This window comes from Argentina silus (assembly GCF_951799395.1).
Source record: "Argentina silus genome assembly, chromosome: 17".
NCBI lineage: Eukaryota > Metazoa > Chordata > Actinopteri > Argentiniformes > Argentinidae > Argentina > Argentina silus.
In genome coordinates, this window is record NC_139671.1 from 8,989,391 (window position 1) to 9,004,745 (window position 15,355).

The 15,355-nt window shown below is 50.2% G+C and overlaps 1 protein-coding gene across 6 annotated transcripts in view; it reads right to left on the reverse strand.

Annotated features, from left to right (window-relative positions):
- Nucleotides 1-12: 12 nt before the first annotated feature.
- arid1b (AT-rich interactive domain 1B) overlaps nt 13-15,355 on the reverse strand; it is a 45,997-nt gene continuing 30,654 nt past the window's right edge. For 3 of the 6 annotated variants that reach the window (XM_083689032.1, XM_083689033.1, XM_083689030.1), the window contains 14 exons: nt 13,032-13,371; nt 12,481-12,798; nt 10,998-11,125; nt 10,785-10,891; nt 8,052-8,261; nt 7,449-7,665; nt 5,888-6,026; nt 5,601-5,776; nt 5,068-5,218; nt 4,827-4,946; nt 4,563-4,647; nt 3,546-4,317; nt 3,322-3,452; nt 13-3,091 (listed from right to left, as the gene is read on the reverse strand). In XM_083689032.1, the coding sequence (XP_083545158.1) occupies nt 1,244-3,091; nt 3,322-3,452; nt 3,546-4,317; nt 4,563-4,647; nt 4,827-4,946; nt 5,068-5,218; nt 5,601-5,776; nt 5,888-6,026; nt 7,449-7,665; nt 8,052-8,261; nt 10,785-10,891; nt 10,998-11,125; nt 12,481-12,798; nt 13,032-13,371 (4,742 nt within the window). In that variant the 3' untranslated portion in view covers nt 13-1,243. The remainder of the gene's footprint in view (nt 3,092-3,321; nt 3,453-3,545; nt 4,318-4,562; nt 4,648-4,826; nt 4,947-5,067; nt 5,219-5,600; nt 5,777-5,887; nt 6,027-7,448; nt 7,666-8,051; nt 8,262-10,784; nt 10,892-10,997; nt 11,126-12,480; nt 12,799-13,031; nt 13,372-15,355) is intronic. The other 3 variants (XM_083689035.1, XM_083689031.1, XM_083689034.1) reach the window with 2 other exon arrangements.

A 15,355-nucleotide genomic window follows, 5' to 3' on the forward strand; every position in this document is an offset into this window, starting at 1 on the left:
CTCAACCAAATTTCATGTACATTTATTCTTAACTTGTGGAACATATAGTATAGAGATCTTATACTGAATAAACAATGTCCATGAAATTAAAGGGGAAGAAGACCTGTACGTAGAGTTTGTATTACATTTGTTATAACTGATCTGAAGTCATTTTAAACAACATTATTCTGGAATACAGTTCTGCCCATCTTGTTCTGCTAGCTGTACATTCTAAATACGTTCAGGCTTTTATAACCAAAACATTTAATCAGAATTTGTCCTTATCAGATCTGTGCCACAGAACACTTTTTCTTTAAATACATAAAATTACTTAAACATTTGAAGAGAGTAACTAAATATTCATATTCAAATGAGCAGTAATAATAATCATAATCGTTATAATTATCAACTACCATCACTTTTATTTATACCACATCTCTTGGAGAAGTAACCATGAAGGGCTGTTGAATGTACAACTTCTATATACAAATGGGCCCATGGATATAAAGGATAAAATAAGACTTGACAGAAGTTCTGTTTGCTTGAGAGAGTTTACCTGGCTGTTGCTATGGTTAAGAAGTTAAGTCAGTTGAAAAAGATGACTTTTTCCTCCTTACACTGATATGGTTATGCAATACTGATGGTCAAATTGCCTGTGGCCAAAACTAATTCACATTTGGTAATCTCCCCCCAAAAAGCTGACTAAATCCAGCACAATTTTTTTCCAGAACAGGATACATATACTGTATATTCTGAGTAAAGTCAGTGTTTTTTTCTTTTTTTATCTTAACACATGGCAAGTGGTCTATCTACACAACATGTCTCACAATTTAAATAAATCTGCCCCATGTCCCCCTCCCTCAAAAATAAACAACAAACAAGAAGATCCCACAGAAAAACAGCCACATACAATTACAAAACATTTTAAGAGCAAGAGACCCCAAAACTAAAGTACTTTGTCAATCATCAGATGCCAACTTTGGTTAAAACAAATGAACCCAAAAAATGAAAACAATAGAAAAAATTTAAAATACCAAGTATTAAATATTTGTATTAAAATTACTTAAAAATCCCAAATGAAAGTTGTGAATGGGGCAGAGGAGCTATATATATTCTATATATATTTATTTTTATGTAGAAACATTTTTTTGTGTTCTTTTATTTAAATAAAAATATAATACCGCCCAATTCCTTTTTCACTGTAGCCTGGTCATTTTCCTTGAAACCAGCCCCCCCCATACCCCCAAAGCTCCCTCTGTGCCTGTCACGAGCGGCCAATCTTAAACAGTACTTCACACATGATGGCCGTCACGGCAGAGTTCAGCACCGAGGACAGGGAGATATCGAGCAGGCGGCTCTCGTACAGCACAAACTCAGGCCTGTTCTCTTCCACCTTGGCCATGGCCAGCAGAGCCTTGGCAGCACGGCACATCATGTTGACGCTGGGGGGCTCAGAGTGGGGCGCCGGGTGCAGGAGGCTGTGGGAGCTCTGCTGGTACTGGGCCATGGCCACACAGTCCTCTAGGAAGCCTATGAAGATTCCCACGCTGCCCTTCTGCATGGTAATGGCCCGTGCCACTGTCGAGTCTCCCTGCGCCAGGTTAGACAGGATGGCCACTGCCATCTCTCGGCACACCTGGCTCTTGCGCTCGCCCACGTGGCGCACCAGTGTGGCGTAGAGTTTCTCCTGGCGGCTGAAGGGTGGCGTGGCCAGCAGCAGGTCCACGTTGTTGTCCTGGATGCTCAGCTTACACAGGCACTCCAGCGCCAGTCTCTGGGGGGTGAGAGTCGAGTGGGGGGCTGCAGAGGGGAAGGGGTCCTGGGCCTCGGCCGAGGGGCACACCATCCAGTGCAGCAGGCCGTCCAGGATGGGCAGGCAGATACTCTCTGGGTAGACGGACAGGTCCAGCTGGCCAGAGATGTTAGCCAGGGTGACCAGCGTGTTCTCTCTGAGTGCTGAGAGGCAGTCCCACCACCACTCGTCCTTACTGCAGGCCAGGCCCTGCTCCTCCTCCTTCTGGTAGCTAGGGGACGTCCTCCTCCTGTGGGGGTGCTGGTGGTGCAGCAGGACCAGCCTCCCCAAGATCAGCACCAGACCCGGGTGGCGAGACATGTCTGTGTCGTTCCCAGGGATGAAGGAGAGGCCACGGATGATGTTGGAGATGCAGACGCAGCGTTTGGCCAGTGCGTCCTGCCAGGGCTCGGCCACAGAGAGGGGAGCCTCGTCCCAGCAGCGCGGCTCGTCCTCCAGCAGGGTGATGTGACTCTGGATCTGCCCTCCGAACGGAAATGCCCTGCTCTTCTCCTCAGAAAGCAACCCCGGCCTGGCGCATAGCATATCATCCAAGCTCTTCTCTACGGCCACCCCATCCACCCTCTCTTCCTCTGTCTCCTTGTTCTTCTCTCTCTCTGGCTCCCCTTCCATCTCTTTCTGCTGCTCCCCTTCCATCTCTTTCTGCTGCTCCCCTTCCATCTCTTTCTGCAGTTCCTCAATACTCCCCTGTCTCTCGGTGGGCCTGCAGTCGGTCTCCAGGCTGCGTCTGTCGATGTGGGTTTGAATGTGTGCCGTGGAGTCCCCACCTCCTGCCTGCCAGTGCAGCAGGCCACTGGTGAAGCCCCTGGGCAGACTCAGCCCAGAGCGCTCCTCCACCAGGTCCTCCTCCTTGTCCTTCTCCTCCACCTTCACGGGCAGCTTGTCGAACTTACTGGCCTGTTTGGGCCTGGGCTCTGGGGGCTCTTGGGGCTGGACTGGCTCAGGCTGCTCCATGGCTGCACCCTCCTCCCCATCTTCTTTCTCCTCTTTAACCGTGACCTCCTTCACTGGCTCCTCCTCCTCCTTCTTCTCCTCTGGGACCACCTCCTCTGGGTTGGTGGTTGTGGGCCTCTCTGGTCCTGCCTCTGGTATGCTATCCCTCTGCTCCTCCTCTGATTGGTTGTCCAGCTCTGGAATGGCATGCTCCTCCTCCTCCTCCTCCTCCTCTGTGGGGTCTGTGATTGGTCCCAGCAGTGTTCTCTGGCCCTCAGTGCCAACCTCATACTCCTCCAAGATCCCAAAGATCTCTATCAGACAACGACGGAAATACTCTACTATCAACTCCAGGAAACCAGGCATCTGGAGAAAGACAGACCAAAAGCAATGACTCTTCTACCCATTTCAGTCAGTTATTTGAATCTGCTAAATGATGAGTAATTGTCATTAATTAATGAGTAATTGATGAGTAATTGTATGTAAGGGCATAGTAGATCATTCAGTCACGAATGAACATTAGAGCTGGTTAGTTTCACAGACATTTCGTGCTCTTCTCTGAGAAGACACGGTCAGCATGGTCCAGATAGTCTTACCTGACTCAGGGTGAAGGAGGCCACAGTGCTGTCGTCATACAGCAGGATGTTTATGGTGTCCAGAGCCCACGTGCTCTCCGCCAGCAGGCCCGACTTCAATGACATCATCACGCGCCAGGCCTCTGGGGTTCCTGGGGAGAGGTCGTAGGTCACAGGTCAGAGGGAAGAGACATGTGTAATTTAGCAAGTGTTCTCTGCACCGTAGGATAGAGTGATCCTCCTACCTGTCTCCTTGGAGGTGAGCTTGCGCCTGGGCTTGAGCTTGGGCTGAGTGGCCTCCACTGAGCCCAGGGGGAAGCTGACCTCTCTGTGGATGGATGGCATGGCCTGGCTGGGCATCCCCCCGCCGTGAGAGCCAGGCATCCCTGGCTTCTTCATAGAGGCCATATAGTGGCCGTTGTTAGGAGACAGGGAGCCCCCCATTGGCCGTGGGAAGGGGGAAGGACTGGGGGCTGGAGAGATGTGGTTGGGCATGGTGGGATTGGACTGGTATGATGAGGGGGGCTGTCGGGATGGCATGGGGGGCATGGATGAGGCGGTGGAGGAGGAGTGGGGTGGGTATGGGGGCTGGCGCTGGCCTGGGTGGCTAGGCCACTGGCCGTCTTGGGGGGGCCTGCCCTCGGGGTCATCCCCCCGGGGTCCCATGCCAGGGAAAGGGGGGCCCTGGCCCTGTCTGTTAGGGTAGGGGTAGCCCATATCTGTCCTGGGGTGCCACATGTTGGCTTGGGGTCCATCTCCTGAGCCAGCAGAGGAAGAGGGGGGTCCCCCGCTCATCATGCTGTGCTGTGGGGGCCCCTGGCTGCCAGGCTGCATGCGATCTCGGCTGTAAGGGTAGGGGTACTGCCCCTGCATGGGCCTGCGCTCTGGCCCCATGTAGGCTCCGCCATACTGGCCATACATGTCTGCCTGCTGCCCTGCATACTGCATCCCGTAGGCCTCCCCCTCATGCCGCTTAGCAGGCGGGCCATACATCCCCTCCACAGGCCTCTTGTAGCCCTGAAAGGAGACAGAGCACATTGAACATTGACTTGAGTAGCTAGTGAACTGCACACATGAGCCATTCTAATCATATAGCCATATTTCTACATATACTGTTAAAAAAGTTCAGCCATAATGTTCATTACAGAAGTAGAAGATAGTAGTGAGGTGATCTAAAACCAGTTATTTGCAGAGTAAGGACAGCTGTTCACTGCTGGCTGAGAGTGGATTTGGTAAGCACACTCTAAGGGATGGAGACTGACCTGCTGCTGAGGGTACATGCCAGGCTGATGAGAGCCATAGGGCATGCCGTGAGGATACTGCTGTCCATAACCATCATGTCCAGGCCTAAAGGAGGACCACACACACGCAGCATAAGTAGAAACAAAGGTGTGTAGCTTCAGGAAAATGTCTGACCGTCCCAAATAATGTTTACTTCTGTAGCTCATCCTCAACAATACATGTTCACAAACACTCTTTTTCTCCCATTCTCTCTCACACACACACACACACACACAATCTCATACCTCTGATGGGGGTATCTGTTGGCAGAGTACATGCTGGGGTCATTGCTGGAAGGTCCCATGTTGTTCTGACCCCCAGGGGGAGCAATAACTCCCTCTGGACCCATCACATGGTCTGGTCTGCTGGGTTGGACACATATACATTAGCATATGTTTTTTTTCTTCTAATTAAACTCACTCTTGGCACAGATACAACACATTTGCATTCATCTATTAGAGACTTGATGATTAGAGAAGTACCCACCTCCTGTCATAGCCAGGACCATAGGGGTACTGTGGTCGCGGGCCCATGCCCATCCCTGGCATGGCTCCTGAGGGATGGCCGCGGGGGTACATTTCCTGCATGGCAGCACTGGGCATCTGACCCGGCCCATAGGGCTCACTGCTGCCTGGCCCTGGGGACAGAGAGGACAAGGACATATGTCATTCTTTCAGCCTTCGTGGTTGGGGAGAGGCATTGAGGTAATACATGGCTCAAACACTTGGGGGCAGCATAGTCTAAGGATAACCATCATCGCAGACTTCCAGAGAGATGCAGGACTGATCTGGCAGCCTCACTGTGCAGCAAGGACAAAACAACTTCTCAACCTAGATTACATGAGCAGTACAGGACACACCAGACACAAGTGTGCATCCAGTGGAGATAATAATATCACTTACACTACTTTACATCTACATCAAACACTGCACTGCCGACAGATAATGGAGATAACTTAAACTGAGCACTCAGGCTGGTGTTATCATGGTATCCAGTGTTGAGAGTGAATGCCTCCTCACCTTTCCTGGGGCCTCCGTAAGGGTCTTTGTTGGCATCGTACTGCATCCTCATGGAGGGGTCTGCTGTACCCCCTCCCTGCTGGTAGGGGGCGCCAGGAGGCATGGGCCCACGCTTGTGGAAGGCAGGATCATTCACCTCGGAGAAAGGATCCTGCACGCTGACCCCGCTGCTGTTCCTGACAAGACACACAGAGGAACAGGAGGGATGAGGAACAGCATCCATATATGTGTATACAGTCTCACGTATACACAAAGACACACACCAACACAAGCTGTGAGTACCCTACCTGCTGGCTGGCTGGGGGGTCATTTGGCCATGAGGTGTGGAGGCGGGGGTGGGGGGCTTCAGGCCCTCTGGCATCTCTGTCATGGAGCTGCTGCCTGTGGACTGGGGGGTATGGGGGCCCTGCAAGGAGCCGGAGTTGGCTGGAGAAATAGAGGAAAAGACGGAGATGCCACTATTTCAATCACAATGACTGATCAGAAAAGGAGCTTATGTAGCCAGCAAATACATCTCAATAAGGTTTTAATATAAGTAAGACCTATTAAGGAGATGTATCCATCAGTGAGCTTTAATGAAGTCAGCAGTGTATAATCTGGCCTCATCACATCAAATGCAAAACCGTTTAATTAAATTCATTCAGCAAGTAATGAGAACAAAGAAAATGTTATAAAAAATAAAAAAAACACTGAAGAAGAAAAAAAAAGAAGGAACAATTAAAAGAAATACTAAAAACCCAGTCCAGAAAAAAAAGATGACATTGAATGAGAGAAATGGCTGAACACAGTAATCTGAATCTGGTAAAAGAGAGGGAGTCTATTCTCTGCCGCCTGATCCTCTGCCAGCCACCATGTGTTTGAACTCCAAAAGTAAACAATGCGGAGGTTCAGCCACCCTCTCCCTCTCTCTCAGCGTGTGAACTCACATGACCCCCCCCACCCCTCCCATACTCGGGCAGAGTGAAGAGGAAAAAAAAAAAACTGCTGCCTCACTGGTCTGTCTGCTGTGGGAAAGTAGGTCAGACCGAGGTCACTTTTGTTTATATCCCACACTCCTCCCCTATTAATCTTCTCTGGGGGAATCCCCCCCCCCCTTCCCCCCCGCTGCTTGACAGCTCTCGCTCTCGCTCTCTCTGACATCATCAGCCATCCGCCTGCGGGGGGGGGGGGGGGGGGTGGGAGCCTCCCCTCCCCCCTTCTCCATTTCTCCCGCTGTTTTCTCCCTCTCTCTCTGTGTGACACAATCACCTGCCAGACATAAATAGACCCACGTGCTGAGTGCCCCGAGGGAGGATTGAGATGGATAGATTGAGGGGTGGATGATCGAGGAAATGCTTTAGACACACTGCGGGTGTAGATGTCCACTCCATGCCTGCGTACAATGACTAAGGATAAGTGTGCATTTGACACCAGCAGACACATCCTTCCTCACACACAGCACACCTCATGTACAGCATGTACAGATGATCCTCTCAAAAGCTGCAGTTATAACCAGTGATAGCACCTAATTTCCTTCCCGACACTTCGCCAATGTGGTCAGAAGGTCTGATGGACCAACGTGTCAAAGTAGGCCTTTGTTTATCCAATACAAAGATCGGGAAAATATCAAATCATCTCCCACAGCACCCTCAGTGCCTGCACACCACACATTCCTGATTCAGAGTCACGCCTTCGCAGTCGCTGGATTTGCGAAGAATCAAATACTTGACTCAGCCATTTTACTCCCTCGAAGGCCAGATTTTAGTCATTGTTATTCCAAGCTTATATGCACTGTGTGCAATAGCCTGGGGACGAGGGTTAGCAATCACCCAGAAGATGAAGAACCCAAAGCAGATCACGACTACTCACCTGGTGACGGCGGCTGGATCTTGGCCTGGTGTGACTGCTTTTTCTTGGTGTCTCCGGTGGCGAGGATCTCTGGCGGGGGCTCCTCTCCACGCTCCACCTTACACTCGTAGGCAAACAGGTACTGGAGGTACTGCTTCTTCAGAGAGCTGGCTGAGCTGCTGGACGTGCCCACGTTCAGGTTGGTGGACACCTCCCGCCACTTCTTATTCTTGTTCACCTGCAGTGGGGAACATGGCCGACAGGAGACTCCTGAGCAACCCAGAGCTTGGTATGAAACCAGAAGATCTGTCACCGCTCACTGGGTCGGGCCATAGAGAGAAGCACTCAACACACCGGGATGAAAATCCAACTGGGAGGGAAGGTGCTGACAACCTACTAAACCAACGTTTGACATGTATAGAATTACAGCTTATCGGATGTCGCTGTGACAACACTTCCCAGGGCGGGAAGGGACACCACCCTCTAACTCGTATACCTACACACAATTCAAGCCATAAGGAGTAAGTGACGGGCTTATCTTTCGTCTTGTGGTCAACCCCAGCAATGGTCAACCGGCAATGGTCAGGGCAGCTCCACCTGGCAGCAGGTCCCGGTCCTACTCACCATGGCTAGACCTCCTATCTCACGCACAGACAGGTAGAGCCTGCACAGGTCCAGGGGCTTCTTGCTCACGGCGGGCAGGTTTGGCACAGGCGTGCCCCTCTCCTCCATGAAGGACAAGTAGCGGTCCACCCACATCCTCCTCTCGGGCTCCCCGCCCATCTCGTAGAGCCGTGTGATCTTCTCATTGGTCATGGTGGCCGGGCTGGGCTTCTACAGGGGCAGGACATAGAGCAGAAGGAGGGGGTTCAGATATGGCTTACATGGGGTTGGGGGGGGGGGGGTTCATAACGGTTAACACAGACAGTACCACAAAAACAGTCAACATCAACACAGATCTACAAAAAAAATCTGATTTGATTGTTGTATATTCCATTCAAGCCACTTTGAATGGTAGGGTTATACTATATAGTCAGAACCCCACAGCTACGTCTATGTCTACATACAAAGGAGCATGGGAAAAGTCACTCTGTCCCATGGGTTACATTGTCACATCTTACAGGACGACCACTGCAGACTTTCTCATTAAAACACATCAGTCATATGAGCAATAACAATACAATACACAAGCATGATCCAAGAGCCATTCTGGTGCACTGTGGGTGCACGGCGGCCCAGCGACCAGCACTGCAGTGTATGGGGTGAGAGATGGTGGGAGTAAGAAGTGGGAAAGAATTGATTAGAAACGGGGAGCCCTCTGACGCCAACTCCTCAAATGACTGTGCATACACATGTCTTAATGAGAAAGTCTCTTTTCACAACCACATCACTGACAATGACATTTAGACAACACAACATAGAAGACAAAAAAAAGAGACTGTAAAAAAAAACAACAACAACTAACAAGCTGTTGGAAGGAAAAACAAAAATGACCATGTAGGTACCACAACGAAGAGAAGAGTGCTTGCGGCACTTACAGGGCTGGTCGGGGTCTTTGGCCAGGCGGGGCTGCTAATGCTATCGCTGTCCTCACCGTGGTAAGAGGACAGACTAGCAGGGCTGGGGGACAGGGGGGAGGGGGTGGGGGGCTGGGACATACACTGAGAGCTGTAGCTGTCCTGTGACAGAAAATAGGAGGACAAAACAAAACACACACGCACGCACACACAAACACGCGCAAACACACACCACACGCACACACACACACGCACACACACACACGCACACACACAACAGTGCCACGTGATGAGAGACGGCAGCAGGAGTTTGAATTTCTTCAGCTAATCAATCATTCTTTATCCTTTTTTTTTTTTTTCTCTCTCTCTCTCTCTCTCTCTCTCACACACAGGCTCACACACCCACACATGCAGAACACATACAAACAGCATTGCTGAGCAAACCTGTCCTCAAAGACACCCAGTGAAGGAGCATACAGCTGCATAAAGCCACAGCATATGTGTGTGTGTGTGTGTGTGGTGAGAGTGTACTACAGAGCTATTCCAAGCCTGCGTGCAGCACTGTCATGTTAAAAAAAAAAACTAAAAAAAACTACCAAAAGCAAGCAGAGACCACGCTCTGGCTCTCTACCCCCTCTACTTTTTACCTTTGGTCCCCCCCCCCCCCCTTCCCTCCCCGCCCCCCCTTTCTCTCTGTTGGCCCGCTCTCAGTCACACACACTTAGAATGGTTCTGGTCAGAGCTCCGCTGGAGTCTTTCAGGCAGGTTTGACTGGGTTCAAAATGTTCAACACACTGACATTCAAAAAAACACAAGTGGGGAAACTACATAGCACATGGAGCTGTAGAGACAAGCTGAGGGGAACGGCATTCCCTGGGGCAGGCAGCCAAACAGGAGCAGAGGGAGCTTTAGTAGAAAAGGCCAGAGAGAAACACTACTGTTCTTATGAGTGGAGTTATGATGCCATGCTAACGCTGCCGCCTTCGCCATGACAGCAGAAAGCACAAAGCAGGCAAATACACCAGTGATCATTAACAGACTACAGTAAAGAGGGAACAAAGAGAGACGTCTGCTCAGATCAGTTCAGCTGACAGAGATCTTCAGTTGTTGAGATCAAGGGGCAGCTTTTTCACAATTCAATAATGAGGTGGAAGAGAGAGACCCGAATGGAATGTGGAAGGAAAAGTTGTCAACTTTCACAACTCTCTCTCTCTCTCTCTCTGTGTCTGTCTGTCTGGAATCGGAGGAGTATGAAACCAGCGGCAGGAACTTGAAACAAGGTATTGGGGAGGGGAAACAAAAACAAAAAGAAAAAAAAAAGAAATTGGAGCTCATGATTGTGCATTGTGAACCGTAACACGTTCTTTATGGTGGGAAATGGGTTATTTTGGTACGCCTGTGTCACTTCCAAATCAGTCAAAAGGCAGCCGCACTCAGACACACGACACATTCATGAGTGGTGTAATGAACAAACTTGCTGAAGAGAGTATGAATAGATGAATGGGTTCTTCCAGGGAAAGAGTACGGCTAAGGATCATTCCCCTCCTTTTGAGCCCTCTCCCGGTACGTACAAAAGTAGGCTATGGTAATAGAGAGAGTGATCTGCAGAATATTCCTTTAGAAAACCATCACAATGCCAGACGGGATGTTTTCCGATTCCCTATATGCTTTTTGTCCGCGTTGTCAGATGCAGCGTTTTTCACATTCAGCAGCTTCTCCAAACACATGCGTTATTAGAACATGCTCTGAGAGAAACTGACGAGAAAGAAAGTGAGAGTGTCTGGAATGGGGGGGGGGGGGGGGGGAAGCCAATGTCTCTGTTAGAGCTGCAAGATGGTACCTTGGGTTTGGGTGGTGGATCTGTGGCGGGGACATTCCCCTCCTTGTGCTCTGGCCTCTGCTTGGGCTCAGGACCCGCCATGCCCTCACCTCCCATCAGCATAGGCCCTGTGGAGGAGAAAAGGACATTTCAGACGTCTGAGCTGGAAGATACTGGGCCCCATAGCTTGTGTATGATCATGGGCGGGCGGGCGGGCGGGCTAGCTGGGCGTACCTGAGGGTGGGGCGTTGTAAGGGGGCCCTTGTGGGGTCATCCTTCCGGAGTTATTCCCTGGCTGCTGGCTGTAGTGGGCGCCGGGGCCTATTCCACCCATTGGGCTCATGCCTGGATAGCTTCCCTGCCTGAAAACCACAGAGTAAGAGACTTATATACAGTCGGTGTAATCAATCTATTAAAAACACCGGGCATATATTGCAATTGTCGTGACGGACAAAAGAGTTGGAGAGAGATTTTTAGTTTGGTGTGAGAATATATGAATTATGCATGTTCTTCATTAAAAGCAGTGCAACGGCAGCTTCAACGCCACAACAGAAACACACTGTGACTGTGTTAAACCAGGAGGAGAGAGGAGAACATTTACAACACATTACAATTGAGAAAGAAAAAAAAAGAAAAAAACACCACATCAAAAGGCTGAGAAGCGAAGTGAGAAAAACACCACGTATTCTCCCCATTTATTAATTCTGTATTCCCTCCTCCTGCCAAGGCTGTGAGCAACAATGCTGGGGGCGGAAACGGATCCCTGAGATTTAGGCTGCTCTATTTACCATGGTAATGAACCCACTGAGGGAGGGGGGTGTACACACACACGTACACACACACACACACACACACATACGTATACACACACATACACGTACACACACACACACACACATACGTATACACACACATACACGTACACACACGCATACAAGTAGACACACACACACAAGTACACATGTACACACATACACAAACACACACACACCTCCTCTTCCTTTAAGAGGTGTCCCACCTCTACAGGAGCAATGAAGACAACCAACCAGTTTACTATTGGCCCCCCACCCCCAGGCAATCACTACAAACGTTTGTTCCCCCCCCCCTAACCTACTCTTACTCACTGAGGCTAGTAATGACCCCATCTAGATTCTCAATTAAATCCATACTAAACTAATGGAGCTAATAATCCAATCAATGCTACCGGGGATCGCAAGGGATTTACTTTCACTCTCCGAGAGTCTCAGCCAACATATTGAACCACAGGACAATCCTTTTTGCTTCAGCCATTCTATTGTTATAAGAATGAAAATGCCGAAAACATGGATACAACGAAGGAAGATTCTACTGTTACACAACATTGATGATTTTAAGTTTTATTTTACATTTATAACATCACCTCCCCTTTTCTCTCTGATCTTTCAACGAAGCTCTTGAAAAGATAAGAGATCCAGACAAAACAGTCGGTCAGGAACCCACACGCCACACCTTGAAACACACCTCATCCCCTTCAACCAACGCTGGTCCCTGATGAAGCCATGCAGTGGCGGTGACAACAAGGCATGCCCATATTCACTGCCAGGTTAGTATCACAGCCCACGGGGTCTGTGTGAGTGGAGCATTGCGCATGTATGTCCAGTGCAGGGGAGGACCGCTGTGCAGGGTTAGTGCGTCAGGCAGGCCAGCGAAAAGCATAGACTGCAGCACTCAGACCTACCCGTACTGCTCAGCCTGCTGCATCATGGGATGGCTCTGAGCACTGCTGACCTGGGGGTGGTGGGGGTGGGATTGGGGATGTGGATGGGCACGGGACTGGGTGTGGGGTTGGGATTGGGGGTGGGGATGGGGGTGGGGATGGGGGTGGGGTTGGGGATGGGGTTGTGGATGGGGGTGAGGTTGGGGATGGGGATGGGGGTGGGGTTGGGGATGGGGGTGGAGGTGGGATTGGGGGTGGGGATGGGGGCTTGGAGAGAGGGGAGGACGCGCCACTGGCCAAGACTGGCTGGGGAAGGCAGGGGAGCGCGCGTATGGAGGCCTAGAGTAGGGAGTGGAGAGAACAGCCTCTTTGGTCTTGTCCTCACTCAACAGAGAGGAGAGGACCCTACAGAATGTATAAATACACACCAGGAGCTTCATGTGTGGATGACAGTGAGGCTAGTGGCAGGATGATGACATGTGGAGTGTGGAGGACTAAGTGAATGTAAATGTGAGGAGTTTTTAATGTCTGTATGGTCCTCAATGCAACCCACAGCCCCAACGCTAACTCACCTGCCCTGGGCAGAGACGTTGGCACCTTGCATGGCGTTGGGAGCCGTCTCGTGGGGCTTGCGGTTGACGTTGGGCTGGGGCGGTCTCATGCCCTGGCCGGCGGGCTGTGGCATGCTGGGCGAGGTGGGAGCCATGGTGTTGGTGCCACCGGGGTATGGACGACCTCCTGCCCCTGGACCCAGACCTCGCCCAGCAGGCATGGAGCCACAAGGCTGCCCAGGACCCTGTCCATGCATGGGGCTGCTGGCGTTCATGCCCTGGCTGTTGCCCATGCCAGGGCCAGGCCCGCTGTAGTTGGCACTGGGTGCCCCACCATAGTTAGCAGGCCTGGGGTAGTTACCTGGAGACAAACATGGGTGAAATGTCACAATTGGAGAGGCAACAATGGCATGAGCATTGCTTTGAAATGTTCAGAGTTCAGAATGAGATCATTGGCTTTTAATGACTAAATGACTCAATATTTAAACAAAGATTAATCTTTTTTGACATATATAGGAAACCTGACCAGATGTAAGCTTCCACATTTTTCCAGCCACATATTTCAAACTAAGAAAATTGGAATCGGTTTGATGTCCGGACACTTCATTCACTATTCCATTTTAATTCTCCAAGGGAACCCTTTTAGGCAAGGCAGTATTTGCCTGTGGCTGAGAGAAGAATAAGGCCTATTCCATTAGGCCTGTTCAGAGAGCGAATGAAGCCAATAGTAATGTCTTAGCCAAGGGTTGAATGGATATTCCACATGACTAGCGTCACTGAGAGAGGAGAGATCTGTACCAGACCATCAGCATAACAGCCTTAATGAACTGTTCCTATATCAATGTAGCTTAACCAGAGACACAGATGAGATCTACAGTCATGAGTGGGACCTAAGAAGCGCTTTTCCCCTCTCTCATCCCCTCGTTTTTTCCCCCTGCAAAGGACGTTTCTATGCTAAAACGACAGCAGGAGCTCTGCCAGCCACCACTTTATGCACAATTAGGACTGTGATTCCCAGCCTGCCTTGCATCAGCTGCTGTGAGATCTGAACACAGAGCATTGCCTCATGTTCCACTACTCCCTCAGGGGGTTTCTTCAGCCTAACCGCCTTTTTTTTTTTTTTTTCCCTTTCCTTCTTCATAACATATTTCACAAAAAGAAAGAAGAACAGAAAAAAAAATAGAAAAAAAATACTTTTGATGTCAAACAAGAGTTCCTAAAATACATGAACCGGTCGTGGCATTGGGGGAGAGCTGCTATTTTCTCCCTTCCTGGAGTTATTCTTGGTCCCCTTTAACAAGCTCTCTTTACAGGCGGAGGAGAGGAGGAAGAGTGTGCGGTAGGCCCCTTCCAGAGCTAGGCTAGGCTGAGCTCTGGAGCACTGCCAATTATATGGAAATTCTTTGGCACTGTCGGGCCATCTGAAGAGCCCGACCCTGAGCCATGATAATCCCAAAATTCCCTCTGGGGGACTGGTCTGTGACATGGATTTGAAACACGGTCACCAATACCACGGACCCCCCCAGCATCTGACGTCCTCATCACACAGAGAGACCTGTAGCACTGTGAGCAGGGCAACATATTGCCCTGAAGTGTCAATGGCTCAACGTCAGTGGGTGGTGCCAGACAAGAGACAGATCAGACCCAATTAAAACAGGATCATCCGGCCTATTCACCGCAGCATGTCCATAGAGGATACCGTATTCTTCCTCTGAATCAGACTCGTAGCGAGGAGGTCATATGGCTCCATTCCAACACACACGTCTCTTCAGGGTTGGAGAGTAGGGCTTTTTCCACAGCTGAAGTAAATCTCCAATCAACCCCCAACCCCCATCACTTTTCCACACTCCACATACTGTACTATCCTGTTGGGGATCCAGTCGTTCCATCTCTGGCTGTGCTATGTTGCCCAGCGCCAGGCCTCAGTCCCAGCAGTGGAATGGCAGGGCACCGGGAACTATTAATCAGAGAGCTGGGATAGGGAGGGGCTGAGGACGCCACGAAAACACACACACACACACGCAGGCCCAGCATTCATCATAACGGCACGCTAGAACACACAAGATGGATTACCATAATGATCCAATGTGTGTGAGCCCCGCTCCAGATGAGGACACGCAAACACACACACACACACACACACACACTCATGGGTTCGTTTTCATCTTCAGCTGAAACAACACTTGAGATTGATGAATTCTGCGGGCCAGGGCTTTCATCCCGTCAACCAAAGGGCTGGCACGCAGCACGGCTCCAGTAACTCCAAAAACTTAAGAAAGTCTCTAAAAAAAGGCCCCCTTCACAACTGACAATTTTAGAAAAGCAACAAGGCTCCGGCGCTGAGC